The 20,478-nt window shown below is 48.2% G+C and overlaps 1 protein-coding gene across 9 annotated transcripts in view; it reads right to left on the bottom strand.

Annotated features, from left to right (window-relative positions):
* STX16 (syntaxin 16) overlaps window positions 1–20,243 on the bottom strand; it is a 33,415-nt gene extending 13,172 nt beyond the window's left edge. For 2 of the 9 annotated variants that reach the window (XR_002339824.1, XM_005673055.3), the window contains exons 1-7: window positions 19,296–20,243; window positions 11,525–11,536; window positions 4,853–4,960; window positions 4,331–4,471; window positions 3,314–3,479; window positions 1,997–2,088; window positions 1,348–1,491 (exon numbers count right to left, since the gene is read on the bottom strand). Coding sequence is in view for 8 of the 9 variants with exons in the window: in XM_005673055.3 (XP_005673112.1) it covers window positions 1,348–1,491; window positions 1,997–2,088; window positions 3,314–3,479; window positions 4,331–4,471; window positions 4,853–4,960; window positions 11,525–11,536; window positions 19,296–19,427 (795 nt within the window). In the remaining variant the exon portion in view is untranslated. Of the gene's footprint in view, window positions 1–1,347; window positions 1,492–1,996; window positions 2,089–3,313; window positions 3,480–4,330; window positions 4,472–4,852; window positions 4,961–6,166; window positions 6,506–11,524; window positions 11,537–19,295 lie in introns of all 9 variants that reach the window. The other 7 variants (XM_021077207.1, XM_005673053.3, XM_013985506.2 and 4 more) reach the window with 6 other exon arrangements.

Genomic DNA, 20,478 nt, shown 5'->3' with positions numbered 1-20,478 from the left:
TGGGTTAACGATCCGGCGTTGCCGTGAGCTGTGGTGTAGGTTGCAGACGCGGCTCGGATCCCGCGTTGCTGTGGCTCTGGTGTAGGCCGGTGGCTACAGCTCCGATTCGACCCCTAGCCTGGGAACCTCCATATGCCGCGGGAGCGGCCCAAGAAATAGCAACAACAACAACAACAACAACAACAAAAATACATGGTTCGGTGGGAGTAGCCTGAGGGGTGAAAGGCTTGTTTCTGCACCCATTTTTTTGCTTAAATTCTTGGATTCGAGGAGGCAGGGAACACCAGGGGAGCCAGACCTGGTGATAATGAGGTCTGGAAGCGGACTATCACGCCTGTCCCTGACCGGCAGGTGTCCGTGGGTCACAGCAATGACAGCAGGCTCCTATCCACCGCGTAACGCTACACATTCGCCTTGGGGAGAATTTGGTTTTTGCTTTTTTTTTTTTTTTTAAGGGCTGAGGCATATGGAGGTTCCCAGTCTAGGGGTCAAATCGGAGCTGTAGCTGCAGGCCTACACCACAGCCACAGCAACGCAGGATCCGAGCCACGTTTGCAACCTACACCGTGGCTCACAGCAATGCCAGATCCATCACCCTCTGAGCGAGGCCAGGGATCAAACCTGCATCCTCACGGGTGCAGGTTAGATCATTAACTGCTGAGCCATGACGGGAACTCTGAGAATTTGGTTTTGAATTGTTTCATATCTTGGTTCGAATAGAAAGAAGGGAGCACTGGGCTTCAGGGAGGAACAGGGCTCCTGACGGAAACGTGTGGTGCCAGGAGCACTACTGCTGCTGCGGGTAAGTAAGGTAACTAGACCTTCCACAGCCTCCATGCTCCGTTCTGCGGCAGGTTTCAGGGGGCCTGCTGGCCAGATAATAAAACACCCTAATCAGATTGTAACGGCAAACAAACAAATTAATTCTCCTTGAAAGCCAGTGGTTCCAGTGGCCGTGACACAATGACCTGCCCGAACGAGAGGGGAGACCTCGTCTGCGGCAGAAAGCCCGCTGAGGGCAGGCAGACCCAGCCAGGCCCACGGCAGGGCGCTCGGTGAGCATTCTCGGGCCACAGGCGAGGGCGTGAGGACGGCCACCGACCACCGATGGGCAGCTCTTTACGTAAATAAGGTGTATCGGCACTTTTACAGGGAATGACAGCAGTATATGTACACAGTCTGTACACACACACACACACACACACACACACACACACACACACACACACACACGGGGGGGAGTAGGTTCAGAACTGCCGACGGCCGTGCAGGAGCCCTGCTGCAGGACGCGGAGAAGGACTAGATGTCACGGCAGGAGAGGCCGCGGGTGAGGAGGCCTGCGCGCACCTGCTCTACAATCATGGCTCCCAGGTCCCTGAATATCTCGTTCAGGTCGGAAATAGACTGGACAATCTGGCGAATCTCCCGCTCCCTCTCCTCCACCATCAGCGTGTTCTGCTCCACCAGCACCAACTGGTCATCCGTGAAACCCTAGCAGAACAAAAAGTACCACGTGGGTAGGTTAGAGCTTTTCCCCCGAAGAAGCTATGCTGTACCATTTGAGAGATAACTTAAAGGAAATAAACGCTGAAACTACTTCCGTAAAGCACAGACACAAGCACTGATTTTTCCCTCACAGGAAAGATCCAAAGTCCCGCATCGGGCGGGCTCTAAGGCACGGGCACCATTGGCCAAGCAGGGGGCAGAGCCCTGTGTCTGCAGCCACGCAGGGGCGAAGGAGCCAAACCACCGGGGAGACGCTTGTGCATCTCGCAGCTCTTCCCGGGCATGGGGTGTGCAGACTGCTTTCCGGAAGGTTCTGGAAGGCAGAGTACAAGGCCTCCCTGTGGCCTCTGGAAAGGAAGAAACAGTGTGGCCCCCATGACCGTTCTTCCGCCTGCTGCAAAAGCCACCTGACGGAGGCGCGCGTCGCCCGCGCTGGTCCACTGGCGCCGCACGGCGCCGAGAGCAGTCCAGCCTGCAGCCCCTCACCTACCCGATCGTAAAGCGTATTATCCTCGCCATCGTCCATCAGTGGCACTGATGTATCAAAAAAATGCTGGGACCTTTCCTCTCGATTCTTCATGCCTGTCACGGAGAGGAACGCACTTTACTCGAATGTGCCAACCAGCCGGGTCACTGTTCCGCCATTAAAAGGGGGACTCTAAAGCAACACTCGACGGCCAGGACAGAGGTACTTTAAAAGAAGCCCGTCTCACCACCGGCAGAGGTGGGGGGTAAAGGACCACCAACATGCAACGCAGGCGAGGGCTTGGGGTCATTCAAGACAAAGACCACACTGGCAGATGCCACGTGGGTGACAAAATGACACGACCCGTGAGAATCCCTACGTGAAAAAGAAAGAACGTAACGGCTGTCACAAAACAGTAAAACAGGAATCAGTATCTCTTTCTAAAAGCATCTCTTGTGAGAATTCCAAAGGGCCCTGAGCAAATCCTAGACGTAAGGAAATTAAAACGCGAATGTGCCTGGTGTCAGAAGGAGGGAGCAGCGGTGTTTTGGGAGCAGGGGAGGTGCTACTGATTACAATGGCGGCAAGAGAAACCCGGCTTACGGGGCAGTTTGGACGGGGATGCGGCTGGACCCTGACTGCACTGTCTGGGAAGGAAAGGGAGGCTGGCGACTGCGGGCCGGGGAGCGGGGTCTGTTCAGACTGCCCGGGAGAGGAGCGCGGGCACACTCTCCGATGCTTTAGCTGCTGTGCAGACGCAAAGCTTTCCTGCGATTACAATAAATACGCTTTAACTACTTATCAGCAGGTCCCCCAACCCTCCTGTCTAGAAAGTGACATGAGGTGTTTGTTTTTCTTTCTTTCTTTCTTTTTGGCCACACCTTTGGCATGTGGAAGTTCCTGGTGAAGGACCTGGCATTGTCACTGCTGTGGCATAGGAAGATCCAACCCGTGTCACAGCAGTGACCATACCGGGTCCTTAACCCATGGAGCCACCAGGGAACCCCAAGTGACAGGCTTTTTTTAACCATGCTAGACAGGTTTCTCAAATTCTTGAAACTCGACTCAGCCTAAGTTTCTGTTTTAGTTTGTTCTTTCCGATGTGACCTGCTCCGACACCCTGGCCGGTGCCGTCCTCCACCCGGCCTGGCTCCACCCTGGGCTGCGAGGGAGCTTCTTTTTGTCGAAAGGTGGGGATGAGCTCCAAAGCCAAGTGCGAAAGGCGCGGGACAAAAGGCAGAACAGACAGCAAAACAGGAGGATGAAAACCACCGCGGCTCCGTGGCTCCAGGGCTGACCCGCCCGCGGCCCTGCAGCCCTCCCTCCGCCCGGGACACTCACGCTTCAGGTAGCCGGACTGCGCGAGCCGGAAGCCGGTGGACAGCTCCTGCAGCGCCTGTGCCAGGGAGGCCACCACATTGCGCAGCAGCCGCTCCTCCTGCTCCGAGCAGGCCCTGCGGGCCCGGCTGGGCAGAGCCTGCACCGCGCGCTGGCACCTGTGGAAGAGCTGGGAGAACAGGCCGGGCTCACAGCAGGCCGGGCAGGGGCCCCTGCGCTCTCGGCCCGAGGGAGACACAGGGCTCCGCCCAGCTGAGAAGCCAGGGGATGAAAACGCTCAACGGGACGGGACGCGGCCCGGGGCCGCCGCGTCTGCGGGCTGCACGCCCGGCCGGCTGCCGCGTCCTTGCGCCCAGAAGCAGGTATCACTCCGTCCTGCCTTCGTCTCATTTAATCCTGACGGCCACCCCGAGAGAGGGGTGCCACTATCATCCGTCCCATGGTACAGACGGAACACTGGAGCCGGCGGGATTAAAGGAGAGCCAGGCTAAAAGCCAGGACCTAAACGTTCCAACGCCCCAGGGCTTCCCCACCCACCACCCCCTTCTGCTCATCAGCAACCCCGGAGGTCTAAACAAATGAAAAATGTAAGTGCTAGTTTATGCACCAGTCGTAATTATTTTAAAATTATTCAAATTTAACATTTCGCAGGAAACGTCTCTGGGATACTAATAAATTCACTCTACAGCAAGAGCTCCCCATGTTTTCAACGACAAGCACCATTTTTTAACATGAAACAATTTTAAGCCCTCGCCTAACGGTAGACGTTCCACACTTTAAAATTCAGTGGCTGAACTCGGTGATGTTCTGAAGTCAAACTTCCAAATTAATCCACAGTAGTATTTAGAAACAACGGAAAGACACTCTCCCCCTGCAAAGCACGAAGCCCAGGAGAAGCCGGGCCTGCAGGGAACGCCAGGCTGGGCAGGGCAACTCCAGGGCTGCTCTGCAGGCGGGCGTGGACCGGGGAGGGAGAAGGCGGAAGGCAGCTTCGGGCCGGGGCCCCACGTCCACTCTCACCTGAGTGACCTCCTGAGTGGCGATCTCGATGGCATGCTCCTGCTCGCTGCTGTCGTCCAGGGTGGGCCTGTTTAAATGCTGGTCGTGGAGGATGGCTAAGTCCTTCATCTTCTGTTTAATTCGGCCAACGTCGCACTGTATCTAAACAGAGGGAATCACAGACCCCCACTGGCACCGGCTGGGTACCTGCCTGCCGCTGGAGCCATGCGCTCTGCTCAGAGTGCCCCGTTCAGTCTGCAGCTGACTTGTAGGCTCGGTGATGCCTGAGCAACTTTTAACTCAAGGGACCAGACATTCAAATACCACCCTTCTTGTTAGAGTTCTTCTACCTCTTTCTGTGACTGAGGTCGTTACCACTGAAGCCAAAACCGCGCGTGCACACACACGTGTGTAAAGTGCACAACCCCAAAGCCGGGCGCTTCCGGGTGCAGCCACACCAGTCTGCGGGGCAGAGGCCGCAAACAGGTGAGTATCACGCTTTCTTCAACAAACGAGAGAATGTGGAACGAACACTCGACTCACCTCGTCCACGCCATCCACCCACTTAGGGGGTGACTGCTTCGTCACGCCAATCGCTGCTTCTGGGTCCAGGCTGATGCCCGACACCAGAGCCATGCGGTCATCGGCCAGCTACAGGGAAATAAAGGGACATTAAAAGAAATCATTCACACTCAGTTCTGACAAGCACACTCTTCCTCCCTTTTAAAAGTGGCTCCCTCAGAAGGCGGAGAAACGGAGGAGCGGATGCACTTGCCTGGACTATAGACTTGCTTTGGGACTGCTGGCACTTAGAACTGTTTCCCTACCTTTTCATGCACCACTTCTTAATCTCCTTGGAAATACGTGTGAACATGAACTTGACTTGATCTGGCTATGGAAACGTAAGGAGAAGGTCAACAAAAGACCCTCAAAGGGAAAAACCCTCTTAGCACTGGTAACGACAGGGTGGCATGAACCTCAGCAATTAATTTGATCCGATAGACACAACACGTTACAAAAAAATTTCCAGGCTCTAAGTGGAATACAAACACTTCAAGTTTTACTTACATACGCTTAGCTTACTTTGTAAATAGGGTTGGTGCAGTTATCTTAGTCACAAGATCATTAACCATGTGTTAAAATGTGTGAAAGAATTGCCTTAAACAGTCAGCACATTACCCACCACTTGGCAAAAGCGAGCCTTAAAATCTCGGTGCAGTCTCACACTGTTGCTTCCTTTCTCTGGTTAAATGTCCACAGGCAACACTCTCACTTATTTTGAAATGCTAGCAACAGTTCTTATTTATTTTGCCTATATAACACACGGCCTTAAAACCCTTTAAGAGTGGGGGGGGGTGGTGTCGGGTGTGATGGCTTAAGCTGTTCACTGCCTGGAGGCAGGGGACTGCTCAAAGGATGCTGAGGTGCCCTCCCCGGCTCAGCATTTACAAACACCCGTTTCAACAGATGTAAATGATGATCAAAAAATCATGGAACACAGCACACACACGAGCCCTTTCCGGGCAGTGCTCTGTACGTCTTCTAAGTCACACCGCAGAACTGGATGAACAATCCATACGGCTTTTCTTCCCCCTTCCCTGCATGTCTCTAAATTTATTTCTGCCTTCATCCCGCAAATACTTGTTTGCTTTTCTAACAATAAAGGAACAAGGCAAAATTTTTAAAATCCTCAGATGAGGGGGGGGAAATATCATAGAAGGAAAAACCTAAATTAAAAAATTGCTTCAAGTAATAATGAGGCCTAAACCCTGACCGGAGAGGGGAGAGCAAAACGTCTCCGAGCATCCTGGAGCTTGCGTCCCCTCCCGGCCAGGCCTGGGGTGGTGCTGCCCGCACCTGCTCAGGGTGCTGTGTATTCAGGGAGCGTGTCTCACGCAACGACCACGCTGAAGGGACCAGCAGCCCCGGAACTGCTCCCCGGGCGTCTGTGAGTCGTGATCAGGGCCAGCGCACTCCGCCACCGCGTGGACCCTGCAGGCCTGGTGTCATTTCAGGTCTTAAACAAATGGTGCGTCATCCAGCCCGCTCTCTGGGGCTCTGCGTCTGTGACTCTGTGACGTGTTCTAGCCACCGCCGCCTTGTTTGCTAGGGAGAGTTCACTAATGGGAATCTGACATCCTTTTCATTATTTCCATCCTCGCGAAGACTAGGTGAGCGGGGGACTATTACTCCAATCTGTCAAGGAGGAAACCGAAACTCAGAAAAGCTAAGTAGCTGGCCCAAGGTCACAAAGCTATTATGTGACAGATTAAAAACCCGGGTCGGCTGACGCCCGAAGCCCCGTCCACTCCACCAGCTGCCAATCACCCTGACAGGCCCATGAAATACACCTGTAACGTGCTAAGAACAGGGATCAGGACGCCAAGCCCTCGCATTAAAACACCACCACAAAGCACGGCCCTCCGGTCCACGCCCCAGCAGCCACAGCAGGGACCACAGGGCAGGGCGTGCAAGGCGCACACGCCGCGCCAGGCCTGCCCCACACGTGCCAGGAGGTACTTGACTCTGCGGGGGCCACGAGGACCGAAACCGAGGGGACAGGGCCCATGCCCAGCACCCAGCATCTGGCAGGCGCTAGACTGAGAGCAGCACCTGAACGGGAGTCTCCGCCGTTCACACGAGGCAGAACCCATGGGCCCCAGAACTGCCCCCAGGCCCGTGTATTGCTGACCCACTGCACTCCGACGACACCCCCTTTCAGCAAAGCCCCGATGCTTTTAAACTCTTGATCTCATTTTGTACTGTTTCTACTGTTTACTGTAAACTACAAAAAATACGTCTTAAAAATAAAGCTATCTGCAGAGTAATTAGCATCAATTTATCCCAAACAAGTGAGAAATGATAAATCACAAATGAAAATTCAGTTGAGATGGATTCAACCCTTTTTTAAGGAGGCCGTACTTGATCTTAAACAGCAGCTGCGCTCCCCCCCAAACGCAGAGAGAGCTGTGAACTCTCTCTCAACATGCTCTGGGGAAGCTTGCTGACAGGGAGGTCCCCACCTGACGGGGACAGAGGCCAGGCCACCTAGCTGGCTCCAGCCTTCCCACCTGCTGTGTCAGGGTTTTGCCAATAAGACAGAAGAGCTGATTCTTTGGGACGAAAAACTTTAAACAGGGAATAATTTGTCCCCTTTCTGATATAATCTATAGCAACAGCTCGTCACGATAAAGAAATGCAGCTGACGCAGAAGAAACATGTCATTTATCTTATCAGTAAGGGTTTGTAATATGTATCCACAGTATGCACTGCTTTTTTTTTTTTTTTAAGTCTAGGTTTTGGGAAGGAAAAACACAATTGAAGGTAAATGTCAATTATCTAAAATGGGAACAAATACAAACGTTAAAAAAATACATTTAAGGCAAAACAATCACCCTTTCAACCTTGGGAACGTCACTTCCCATTTCAACATGCTGTCTCATTTTTAAGATCCAGAACCCATCAGTGTTCAAGTGGCTATCCAAGTCAACACAGACGTCACAAAGCTGCCAGATTTTTAATTCCCTTTACTTGTCCTTTGCTCCATTTCAACTTAGTCCCCACTCCGAATATATGCTGTTCATTAAAGCTTTTCTTAAATGAACTTGTGCTTCTGAAGTAAAAACAAAACAACATATTTTTTAAGTAAGAAAAAACGTTGCAATAAAATTGTACTCCTGAGAATTAAGAATTTAAGAATTCTGGTCTCTCCGATTTGTAGCTCTAAGAGCTACAGGGGTACACAGCCCAACCCAGAGTCACCCAGCTCGACTGCATCAATGCAGGAAAATTCCAACAGATGCTCACAACAGCTCACCCAAAGGCTTCGTGCTGGACTCGTCAAAGTTTTGTGTGTGTGTGTGTGTGTGTGTGTGTGTGTGTGTGAGAGAGACTTCTGCTTGTGATCCACTCTAGACATTGACAACTGTCCCTTTAAGGAGGCCCAGACAGTGTGGACACATGCTTCATCTACAGACGACACACACACACACACACACACACACGAACAGTCTTATAAATCTTATTGTCTGAAATATACAGCCTTCCTACTCTTATAAACCCCTGCCTTTACGAGAAGGCTGATTTAGTGTTCCATAAGATCAAGGAAACGGCAACGCCTCTGTAGAGGTTAGAAAAGTCAGACAGACAGACAGACAGACAGACAGACACACACACACACACACACCCATCTAAAAAAAACAAACTAAGTTCAGCCACAATGCATTGCTAATAAGAATCAATCCTGACAATTCTGGATTGTCTGTGGCAATGAACATTTAAAAAGTCCAGGAGGGACGCTGAAAATTACAGCCTGGCAGCTCTGTTTCCACCTGAGACAACGTGGGGGCATGTGTGATGAAGTCTGAGCACAGGCATAGCTCACTGGGCCCAGAAGGCTCAGTGCCTTCGCTAATAGACAATTAGGCTTAAGCAATCTCAGTTCTCTGAGGGGTGAATAAGCACGTTGTATAAAAGAGAATCAGGGCTGTCAACACTAGGGGTTTGTTTCAATCTGTGATGGTTTTAAAACAGTGTTCACCTTTTCTGATTATGAAACAATAAGTGTTCAAAATAGATTGTTTTTTAAATGCACAAAAAATATAGAAATAAAAACCTGACAATCATACCACCCAGATAAAACGTTGCCAGTTTCACCGATTTTCCTTTTTTCTCAACTCTTATATAAATCCTCAAAAGAAAAAAAAAAAAAAGGAAGCAACCACGACACCATGACCTGTGCTCCATTGGTACCGTGCAGGTCACGCCTCCACAGACTCGGGCATTTCAGTCCCATCAACAGACCTGGAGAGGACACTGCTCCCTGTTCACAAACACGGACGCCGAGGGGCTGAGAGACCTTCCGGCAAAAGGCAGCCAGGGCCCCAGGTCCCCACTGTTTCACTCTGTGGTTTGGGAGCCTGATGTTTATTTTCATCTTGTAACTTTTCCATACTGTCTACAAAGACTTTGGCAACTGGGGAGATGATGCCATCCTAGGAGGGGGCGGATCAGAGCCGAGAACAACAGAGGAGGGGGCCAGACAGAGGACAAGAGCGTGAGGGTGGCTGGGCTTCCTCCTTGGGCCTCTGGGGACGAGGGCCTGGTCCCCCAGGGTGCAGCAGATTTTGGAGCTGGTCTGAGTAGGAGAAAGGACAAATCAATGTGCACACACACTGTGGGAAGGTGCGGGCGATGCTCAGGCCTCCCCTACCAAGGAGTGGGTGTCCACCTAACCCACGCCAGGACCTGGGGTCACTTTCACCTTCGAAGACGGGCTGGAGGCCCTACCGCAGCCTCGGCACAGCAAAGGCTCTGGACCCTCTTCCCCGTATGGCCCCGGCTTCCAGCTCCACAGCTGCACTTGGCAGTAATAGATACACAATTACAATTTGCTGAAGGAGTCAACAAGAAACAGAGAAGATGAATGAATGAAGTCAATAACACACACTGGGTGCACTTCACATCATAGAAGAGGCAGCGGAGCTGGACGGGGGACAAGGGCCAGGACAGCCGCTGGAGCGAACAAGGGGCCACGTGGACCCCGAATGGCAAGGCTGGATGGGGCTCTGAGGACCCTCCAGCATGTGAGGGGTGCGTGGCAGGGGAAGTGGCTCTCCACTCGGGGTCTCGGCAAACAGAGAAGCGACGCTGTGAGTTCAGTGGGTAGCCAGTTTCTGGAACTTGCTGACTGAGGAGGAAGTAGGAGAGGCCTGGAAATAGGCTCGGGCAGCAGAGTCTCCGGGAAAGACGACCATTCACATGGCCCCCGGGTGAGCCGTGTTCAAACGCTTCTTCAAACTAAGCTGTTCTGTTTGTTTACACTTCCTTTTTGGAGCCACAGGGCCCTATTTCCAAACTGTTCAGGAAGGGGTAACGTCTATTCTCAAATGAGGCCGGCTCTCTGTGCCCCCAAGCAACCCCCCCCATGTCTGCTGGACCGCTGAGCCCCCCTTCGCCTCATCCCCCAGGGCCCGGTGCCCAGGCTGGTGCTGGCGGGGAGCTTCCTAAGCCAGGCATGGCCAGGGCAGCCGGCTCAGTGAGCCACCAGCTGAGGGTCTGTTTTAATACTAATTGTTTTTTAATGACACCGGCAACAAATGCCATGTGCTTTGAAAATATACATCCACCTTAAGAAAAGGGCTTGCAATAGACAGCAAGTTTTCCCCCATCCCACGCTTTCCCTAGAAGGTACCCACTAGTTAAGTTTCTCTTGTCTCTTTTCAGAGATTTCCTACGTGCACATAAGCCTGAGTGTGAGTTATTTTTCTTAATAGAACAAAACATTAAAAAAAAAAAAAAAAAGAGTGGGAACTGTGCGTGTCCATTATTTTGCATCAGGCGTCTCCCCTCAGCCGTGGGTCTGGAGCTCAGGCCACCGCCGCCCTTAGAGAGGCACGCGCCCTTTTTAATGGGTCCCGGGAACGAGAGATGCTCCATCATGTACGGAACCAGCTCCCACGCAGGGTCTTTAGGTTGTTTCCTGTCTGTTGTTATTATCGTTCAGTTAGGAACCTCACCGTGTTGAAGGCAGTGACCCCAATCCCACCTCACTGTTCACATTTCTAAATTAACACAGAAACAAATGACACCTCCTCCTCTCGATTTAAAAAGGACTCTTCAAAGTGCTGTGAACACGGACCCTCTCCATCTTCTGGGAGAAGTGCTACTAAGTAATGAAAAGGCCAAAGTCGTGCTGCTCGGAAGGGGCCACGTCATGATTAGTCAGCCGGCATCACCAGAGGGCCCCTCGCAAGGTCCCAGTGACGCGGCAGCAGACACCCCAGCAGACCTGGCGGCTCCAGTCCCACTTCCTGAGGGCTCCTGCCGGACGTCACGGCCTCCTGCGCACCTCCGGAGCAACCTCGGGGCACGTGGCTCAGCAGTCGAGGGACCTGCGCGTGTGCTCCTGAAAACAGCCTGGCTCACTTTAAGTGCAAGGAAATGTTCGACTTTTACTGTTTCCAAAGTTGAGACACTTTCCCAGGAGTAGTAAATAATGTTCCTAAGCCCATCTCGAAACCATCAGTTCACTTGGGTGAAAAAATAGTAAATAAATCCTAAGAATTAAATCAGAAAACATGACAATTGTAGTAATTGAAACAAAAGCTAAAATGTGTCAATCAACACTGTTCGCATGTTGCAGATGACCAAAGACTTCAGAAAAGCAGGCATCATTTTATAAACTAACATACAAAAATATTCAAAACACAGTACCTCATCCAGCTCCTGAAGGGACATGTTTTTCCCATCAGCCCATCCAGTGAGGGACGGCAGGCAGAGAGAAGGACGGGGACAGACAGACAGATAAGGTATGGTCAGTTGAGAAAATACTGAGATTTCAAGCAACTCTAAAGTTGACTAAAATAAAGATCCACTAATCAAGGCATCTTAAAAAATCTCCCCCTTCTGATTCTTCCTTTTCTTTTTTTTAAGCTACATCAATATGTGTTTTTCAGTTTTTATTTACAATGATTGTTGTTTTGGTAAATAAGACAGTAAACACTAAGCAGTTGTAAAAATTAAAATACAATAGAAACAAAGAAAACACATTTGCTTTAGTTTTAGCTTCACTAAAATATAATGGCATCCTGTTTCATAAATAGCAAATATCACAGGCAATAGTCTACATTTCCTTTAGGAAGATAAAATAAGAGAGCAAAGCTAAAATGTAATCTTCTTCTGCCAACTAAATGTAAATTTTAACACATACATCGGCCCTGCTAAATGCAGCAAAATAAGAAAATGAACAACCCACAAAAATTGTCTATGGCTGTTTTCAGATAATATTTGAACGACCACATATGTAAGGTCTCTACAAATTAAATCCTGCAGACACAAGAAGCAAGCCGAGAAACCACCCTTCCCGGGAGAGAGAGACAGGTGGTAAAGAAAGGAAAAACTCTTCCCGTTTGCTTGGCGTGTATTATTATTAGTCTAGAAAGCACATGGTTGTTTACAAGGCTATTATAAAAGAAAGTAAACAAAACCAAACAAAAGGTAAGGAGAGTTTTGTTTTTGGGGGTTTTTTTGTTTTGTTTTTTTAAGGAGGAGTAGGAAGGAAGAAGCACCGGCAGGCAGAAGATTAAGTTTCAATTTAAAACTAAAGGTTCTTCTTTCGATCAACGTGGAACTCTATCCTCGGAGCAGATATTTACTAATGACAGATAATGTGAGTGGCTGGGTGGTTGTGTGTGGTTTTTTTACAGTATTGATCACTAAAATAATTAGGAGTGAATTTCAATAATCAACTGTGCTGATTTTTTTTTTTTTTTTTTGATGCTTAACAGTAAAGCCGGAAAATAAAAAACATAGCTTCTTTATTTAAAAATTAGTAGTGCAAATGAACCTGGTCTATCAGGGCCAAAATATGATTAAGCAGTAACAGTGGAACCCCACAGCATTCCTCCAGGTAAAAATTCAGTTAGCTGACATGATAGGAGGCTGAAAGGCCTCTGCATTCCTTCCGCAGTTTGCCAGGAAAGCAAGAGAGCTGTTTACATACACCCCCTGCCATAACGGTAGTACTACAAGATATTAACAGAGAAGATAGTGCTGAATGGAAATCTGATTTAATTACCTTCTACTTTAAAAAGAAAACCTTTTTATTTTTTTTTAAAAGCTTAACATTTTCAGCAAGAAAGCACGGAAGTGTTTTCATTAACACAACAAGACACAAGGCGAGACCCCCAGTTCAGCATCTCAGCCTGCACATCTGCCAGTTCTGCAGAGGCTCCTTGGCGTCTAATCTGTGGACAGAGCACCCTGCAAACCAGGGTTAAGATCTCAGCCACACGCAAGCCTGTCCTCTCCGATTTTTAACCAAGCACACATCCTGATCTTCTAACTTCTATAATCATTAGTTGATAACAGGTGAAATCAGACTCATGGCCTTTTTTTTTAAACACAAACAGGAAAATCAAGCTGCAGAATATATAAATCCATTTCCCTGAAGTCAGGGGGCTGAGATGGGGACAGATTCAGGTGTTCAGGCCTCTTTCCACCTTCCAGTCTCTCTAATTTTATTAACAGTCCAGGAGATTACTAGTGATGGGCAGCTGAGAACTCAGCTCAGAAGGCCATCTTCTTGAAGAGCACCCCCCCCCCATTTCACTACTTAAAAATAGGAGGCTTTCAAAACTCCCCCTGCCACCAACTTAAGACCTGAACTAAAACATTTAGAGTTACCACCAGGAAAAACCAAAACAGAGCCCAATGAAAACACGTTACTACACTTCATCAGCTTCTAAATCTTTATAACGTCTAAATCTAGGTTTCTGACCTGCCAATGGCATACAATCAAGCAAATACTGAAAACTCCAAGTAGCATGTGGAATTTATAGTCTAAAGAACTTTCTACATAAAACTGAAAAATAAGTGGAAAGCCATCTGTGTTTACTCAGGAAGTCTGGAAAAGTTGAGCAAAATGAGTTGGAAATACAGGTCTATGCTATAGTGATATTTACTTTATTTCCGTTACTGCCAAAATAAAAGTTTGCCTCACTTTTATCCAACAAAGTACCCTTATTCTCAAGTAAGCCTCTCTGCTCAAATGGAATCTTTAGAGGCAGAAAAGCAAATAGATCTAAAGAGAAATATACAATGATTTCATACTTGGATTCTACAGAAAGAGAACTAATTTTCCAACAGACTCAACGGGGACGAAAACGTAGAACATTCAATATGCAAGTTAAAGATGACTATGTATGGTTATAAAGTAAGATAAAGATGCAATCCTATTGTAAGGAGGAAAAAAAAAAAAAAAAAAGAAGAGTGCTTCCATTCTCCAGGACCAGAGGCCCAAGTCCGGGCAAAGCAGCCAGCCCCACCGTGGCCCAGCAGGAGACAGAGCTCTGGATCGAGCTTGGCCTGAGATCCCATCCCAGCTCCCTGCAAGGTAGGCAAACCCTGGGTAAGTTTCCTGACTCCTCAAAACCTCAGTTTCCGGATCTGTATCATGAAAAAAGCGACAGCACCCATTTGCTAGAGCTCACTGAGGATGAAACGAGGCTGCACGTGGAAAGGGCTAAGCCCAGTGCAGGCATGTGGCAAGCGCTCAATAAATCTTAGCTAATGTTACAGTCAAGACCGAAGAAGGACCTTGGGTTTCTTATGACCATAGTTAATCCTCAGCTGCCCCCCCCAAAAGCACACTGGGTATTATTAAAAATAATGTGCTACTTTCAAACGAATCTAAGACCAATTAACTCTAGCTTCCCTTTATAGATTGTGCATTATTTTACAGCAGAGAATAGATTAGGCTGTAAACACCACAAAGTAGCTCAGATCCCTCTATGAGATCTATTTCAGGAGATCAAAGGCAATCACACACGTCGCACTGCACCTCATCAGATGAGAACAGCACCTCAACGTCTACGTTCATTCGTTCGGGTAAGACTTTCCACGTTTTTTTTGATGATTATTTAACGTCGTAAATTCGCTTTGCCTTCTTAAAGCTAAGCTGCCTGTGGCCGCTTGAAGGAGGGGCTGCCTTAAACCTGCACTTGGCACACAGAAGGCCAAAGTTTCCTCATGGCATTGGAGCTACTTCGGAGGGCTCTTGCGGGAACGTGGGGCTGGCAGGCAGCACGAGGTTGTTGACAGTGTTTTTCTCCCTTTCAAATTAAAGCTAAGGCTGCCAGCCTTGGTCTGGAGAAACACTGTATCATATGAGAACTCCAGAGAGCACTGCTGAATCCACAGGGCCACTAGAAATCACCTAGCTCAAACCCTCAATTTACAAATTAGGTAAAGGATGTCAGAAGCGATTAAAAGCCTAAAGACCTATGTTCTGAGTCGGCCACAGAGGGAGACTTAGCCCTAAATCCCCAGATTTCGGGGAGTCCAGGCTCTTCCTTTTCTTTCATGCTGCCCTGAGACAGCAGTGTGATCGGGCACCCAAAACTGAGGCCAAAACAGAAGGCATGAGAAATGCCAACAGCTGCATGTTGCTGACGGTCTAAAGATCAACCCCCCTTTCTGCTTTTAACAATTAGTTTTATTAATGGCAATACAACCAAGAACACAATTAAGTGGGTTTCTGTTCAGTTCTGCGTGCTGGACTTTAAAAAAACACACAGGGAAACTTAGACATCATTCATAGGCAAGAAACTTAACCTCGATGCCTGAGCCGGGGCTGCTAAGCTAGAGAAAGCTCGGGGAATGAGCAGGCTGCAGGGCTATCTATCACGCAGAAGAAGGCAGAGGCTTCCTGTGTCAGAGACCCTGGGGCCCAGACCCAGAGCAAGGACCACAGGATGCAAATGCAGACAAAGATGGGGTTAATAGAGGCAAAGTCTTTTCTGGTGGTTCAAGAGGTGGCGTGAGGGCTGCTGGAATTTCCTATCGGCCATTGCAGAGTGTGGTCAAGGCAGGCGGGCACAGGGTTATCACAGAGGGGATACTGGGTCAAATGACCTTTAGGTCCCCTCCTGGCCCTGGAGACTTTGTGTTTGTTTTGTCACTGCACATCCTCCTTAAATTCCTGCTTAGCTGTGTGACACGTTTGCCTGAGTGCTGCACAAACATGTTTTAGTGTATGTGTGTAGAGGTACACACAGCAACCCCACCACCACCACCCACCCACCACTAGTGCTTTCCCTCCAACTAGGATACAAAAAAAAAGGACTTTAAATGTTTTCAATGACATGACTTTTCGTGTGCTTGGTTTTGCAGAGTGTGATACACACACGCACGCACAGACACCACCTGACAGTTTCCACAGCTCTCACCTAAAATCAGGATGTGAAAATTCAGATTTAAAACTAAAAAAAAACCCAAAAAACCTATTACTTTAGAGGCAACTTCTTTCTAATTGTGAGATAACAAAGACACACTCCAAAATCAACTTCTATAGCTTCTTCTTCAAACTAGGAGCTAGACATTTCAGTTTATGATTTTTTAAATTAATTGACACTCTAGAATTTAGTTCCTTCCTCTTTTAATTACCTGGATTTTAGATAAATATATACAAATTGTCTTGGAATTGTTTTATTTGTGTTTTTAACATGACAGGTATTTACTTATTTTTTGCTTTTATTTACAGTTTTTCAAACATACAGAAAAGAAAAGTATGGACACTGTCCCTCCACAAATTCATCAGGAGACGTAACAGTGAGTAACACTTCGCCTACTTTGTTTCCTTTACTGGGGGGCTAAGTGTATAAAATAAGTGATATTCTGACATTTTAATACTAGACATTTCATTAGCTCTCTCTAATAAAACTAACAAATGTACTTAATTATAATTAGTTTAATTCACTAATAATTTCTTAATATCACCTAAAACCCAGTCCATATTCAAATCTGATAGCTCTAATTTTGTTTAATTTGCTACATGATTTTGAAATTTACAAGTCAGAAATGGGGTTTTTAAATTTATATGAGTTAGATATGTAATGAAAAACATTACATCAGTTATTCAATGAAGTTTTTAAAAATTTCTGATATGCTTCTCCCCCAAAATATTTATAACATTTTTCTAATTTCCAGAAAAGATGAAAATATCACACCCTCCATTTAGTCACGTTAGCATCTTGCTATATGATTGTGTGTGTGTGTGTGTGCGCGCGCGCGTGCCTGCGTGTGCGCTGAGAAATGATTTCTGTAGAATCAATTTTGAGCAAGCTGAGAATCTAATAGTTCACCCCTAAACACTTCAGAAATTTATGACATGCCGTGTGTTTTTAATGCACACAATTAAAAAATATAAATGTGTGATTTATTTTTAATTCTGACTTAGGCAAACCATTTTTGTTTAATTGTAAATCTATTTTTTAAATAGTCTGAACCAACTACAAAGATATTTTAAATGATCCAATTGCTTAAAAATGATCTGAAAAAGATTTTAAATAGTCAAACCAATATGTGTTAACATGTTACATGGTGTAATACACAGAAAATATTTTCTAGTGTTCTGCCTTAGACATGTTTTTTCAGTTTGAGTTAGAAATCTATTTTCAAAAATATGTAGGAGATAGCTAAATACATCTGTGCATTTTCTGACATATCTATTTTTCCAAATTGTGTATTTTAGCTACATATTTTAAATTGACTTAGTTTATATATTTTTTAAATTGCCTAACTTAGCAAACCATTTTAAAAACAGGTTTTGACTTAGAGATGCACTTTTAAAAAGCTGCCCGTCTTATTAGACACCAGATTTTTATACCATCTGACCCAATGATTAAAAAAGAAAAAAAGCCTCCTGCTATCCAACGGTTCAGTGTATTTTGAACCTTAAATGATTAAACATTTTAAGGCAAATATTATGTTTTAAAATCAGTTAAAACTGATATCTTAGAAATCTTAACAAGAGTTTTAATTCTGGCTTTTTTTTTCCCCCCATGAGGTAGCATAAAATCAAGCCATTTAAGGAACCATTTAATTTTTACATCCTATTTAACAAAACTAAAGTTCCCTTAAGGAATTTTTTTTTTTTTTTCCCATTCAATTCTACGCTCTCCGTCTTGGCTTATTTCAGAACATTCTTTTCAAAATCAGCGCTAGAATTAGCCCTTTTCCCTTTTGCACTTACTTCAATAAAATCCCATTTCTTTCAGTGTACAAATGTAAAAAACCTTCAAATTCCTGAGCAAATGAAAGCCTAAACACCCCATTTTCTATGCTTTTTGACCTAAATTGACTGTGATTTTATGCCTAAAATTGCTCACACAGTTTAAAACAGCTTTTCTCTATAAGCAAGATGGCCAAAGACATTCTGCACTTGTGATTTACAAAAGGGAAGAAACTGCCTTTGCAGGCGCTCTGCCACTGAGCAGGACAGATGGCATAATTCTTCTGAAGCATTTAGATCAAGTCATAAAGAAAAAAACGAAAAGGGGAAAACAGTCCCTAAGAGGTGAAACAAGGGTGAGGTCCCCCAAACTGAGTGTGTCCAGTATAACCCCCAAGAATACGGTCTCAGCCAGACTCCACTGGCTCTTTCTCCAATGCGCTTCTTTTCAGACTCAGCCTGGCTCCAGCAAGGAGCCCACGACAGACTATAGTTTCAGGTCTTCCTTCACCTTCCAATTCAAGACAGCACAGAGCCCACCAAGGCCCTCTCCCCGAGCCCACCCCCTCTCACCCCCTTATTCAACAGAGCAGGAAACTGAGGTTCAGAAAAGGGAAAGTAACCCTCAGCCAAAACAAACAAACCCCCACAACAGTCATCTTCCCAGGCCCTCCCCAGTAAAAGATTCTACTGCTGGGCTAAGGAAAGGTTCAGGTGAATTAAATAGAAAACCCTGTGCTATTGGGGCGGGGGGTTTAATTTTCACATACACGCCCTGGTTTTTTTGTTTGTCTTTTTGTTTTTAAAGTTCGCATGGAGGGGAACGCTTAATTTCCTGTCTGGGAATGGTAAACGAGGAAGCTAGCACCTTACAGCCTCACAAAAAGAGCCCCCAGGAAAAAAACAGGGAAGCAATTATTCACAGGGAACACGGCCACCCAGAGGGCTGCGAGGCCATTAAAAGAAAACAGGGGGGGAAAAAAAAAATAATAAAACACCAGCTCCTTCCTCGTTTGGGGGAGGGTATGGTTCATTTGCAAGGATTTAGGTCTGAGATCCTGCATCTCGACCCTGAGAACCAAAGCGAGGCTCAGGATGCGGGGGCGGAGGGGGGGGCGGCTAAAACAAAATGAAACAAAAAAGGCCCAAAGCTTCCAAATCTTAGCGCTAAAACATATGTAAATTGGAGGCGGCCGGTCGTGCAGTGACGGCTGGGGGGGGGAAGGGGGAGGAATTGGAAGGGATGCGGAAGTGAGAGAGGGCAAGGCAGAGGTGGAACGGGGGCCTCAAACTGTTGTTTTTTTTTTTCCCCCATCCAGGGTTATCGCTGCTCTCGGACCTTTGCCAAGAGACCTTGCACTTCCGTGCTAGACTTATCTTCTTTTTTAAACAGAGAGACAGACAGAGACAGACAGACAGGCAGAGCCGCAGTGCACACGGGGCGTGTGTCGGAGAGGCCGCCAAGAGACTCACCGCAGCAATGCTACGTGAATGCAGAGGGCTGGAGGTGGTGTGACTACTCACTTGCTCGGCTAACAGCTGCCGGGTTTGGATGGAATTATTCCGCAACAACAAGAAAGCGTCGGTTAAACGCCTGGTGGCCATGGCTCACCCTTTGTGATTCCCCTCTCAGGGGCCCCCACCCACTTCAAGTCCAGGTTTATTCACTTTCTTTCTTGCAGCTTGGCCTAGTCGGGCCCCCCCCTCCACAGAAGCTTCTCTTGACAAAGCCTCAGGCCTTTAGCCAAGCAGGTGCTGCTTCGAGCTTCCTCTGAGCGCAAAGACCCCTCCCCAAATAACCGCCCAGGCTTTCCAATTGTCTGAGTCCCCCTCCCCACGACCTGCTTCGATCTCTAAGCACTTAAATCCCCCCAATCCTTGCGTTGCTAGCCAACTTCCCAGAGACCCCCTCCCCAATCCGACCTCGGATCTACAAGCGTCTAACTCGCCAATCCGGCTCTGGACTGGGAGGCTCTGAAGCCCCCTACCACATTAGTCTCTGACACCCTTTAGGGCCCTGGTTCCCTCTGGTTCCCTCGCTCTAGCAGGGCTCACACGCGTCTGGGCCGTGCCCTGAGGCCTGCCTCTGGCTCAGTTCCCCCAGCAGAGGCCGGGGAGGCCTGGTTTAGGCCCCCTTTGGCCAACCCGAGGCCAGGCCTGGGCCCTGGGCTGCTGCTGCTCCCCACTGGGGCCTTGTCGGAGCCTGCTAGGGCCGGGGCCCGACCTCCTGACCCCTTCCCTTTGTGGGCAGCCCGCTTCTCCACTGCCACAGCAGGCTGCCGGCCTCCAGGAGGGCAGCAGGGCCTGCCCCCACGGCCTCCTCACTCCTCTTCTCCGGCTCCCTCCATCCCCGGATCTGCCTGCTGCTCAGCCCCGGGCCGTTTCCGTGCTACGGTCCCGGGTTCTGGCGTTCCCCCTGGCCCTCTTCCTGTCCGTCTCTCGCGAGTGCCCCCCTGCGACGTTCACAAGCCTTGCTCGCAACGTTCCGGGCGCGGGAGATCCCTACCCCTCTGCCCCGGGGCACGGGCGCGCTCCGCCCTCTCCCGGGGTGCTCCCGGGACCGCTCGGTTTCCCCTTCCCTAACTGGGCCTAGGCACCGGGAGCGGGCCTGCGGGCAGGCCTGAGCCTCGAGAGCGTGGCCCCCACGTTGCAGACA

This window comes from Sus scrofa, chromosome 17 (genome assembly GCF_000003025.6).
Source record: "Sus scrofa isolate TJ Tabasco breed Duroc chromosome 17, Sscrofa11.1, whole genome shotgun sequence".
NCBI lineage: Eukaryota > Metazoa > Chordata > Mammalia > Artiodactyla > Suidae > Sus > Sus scrofa.
The sequence above is the reverse complement of the archived record's forward strand: the minus strand, read 5'-3'. Positions and strand labels throughout refer to the sequence as shown.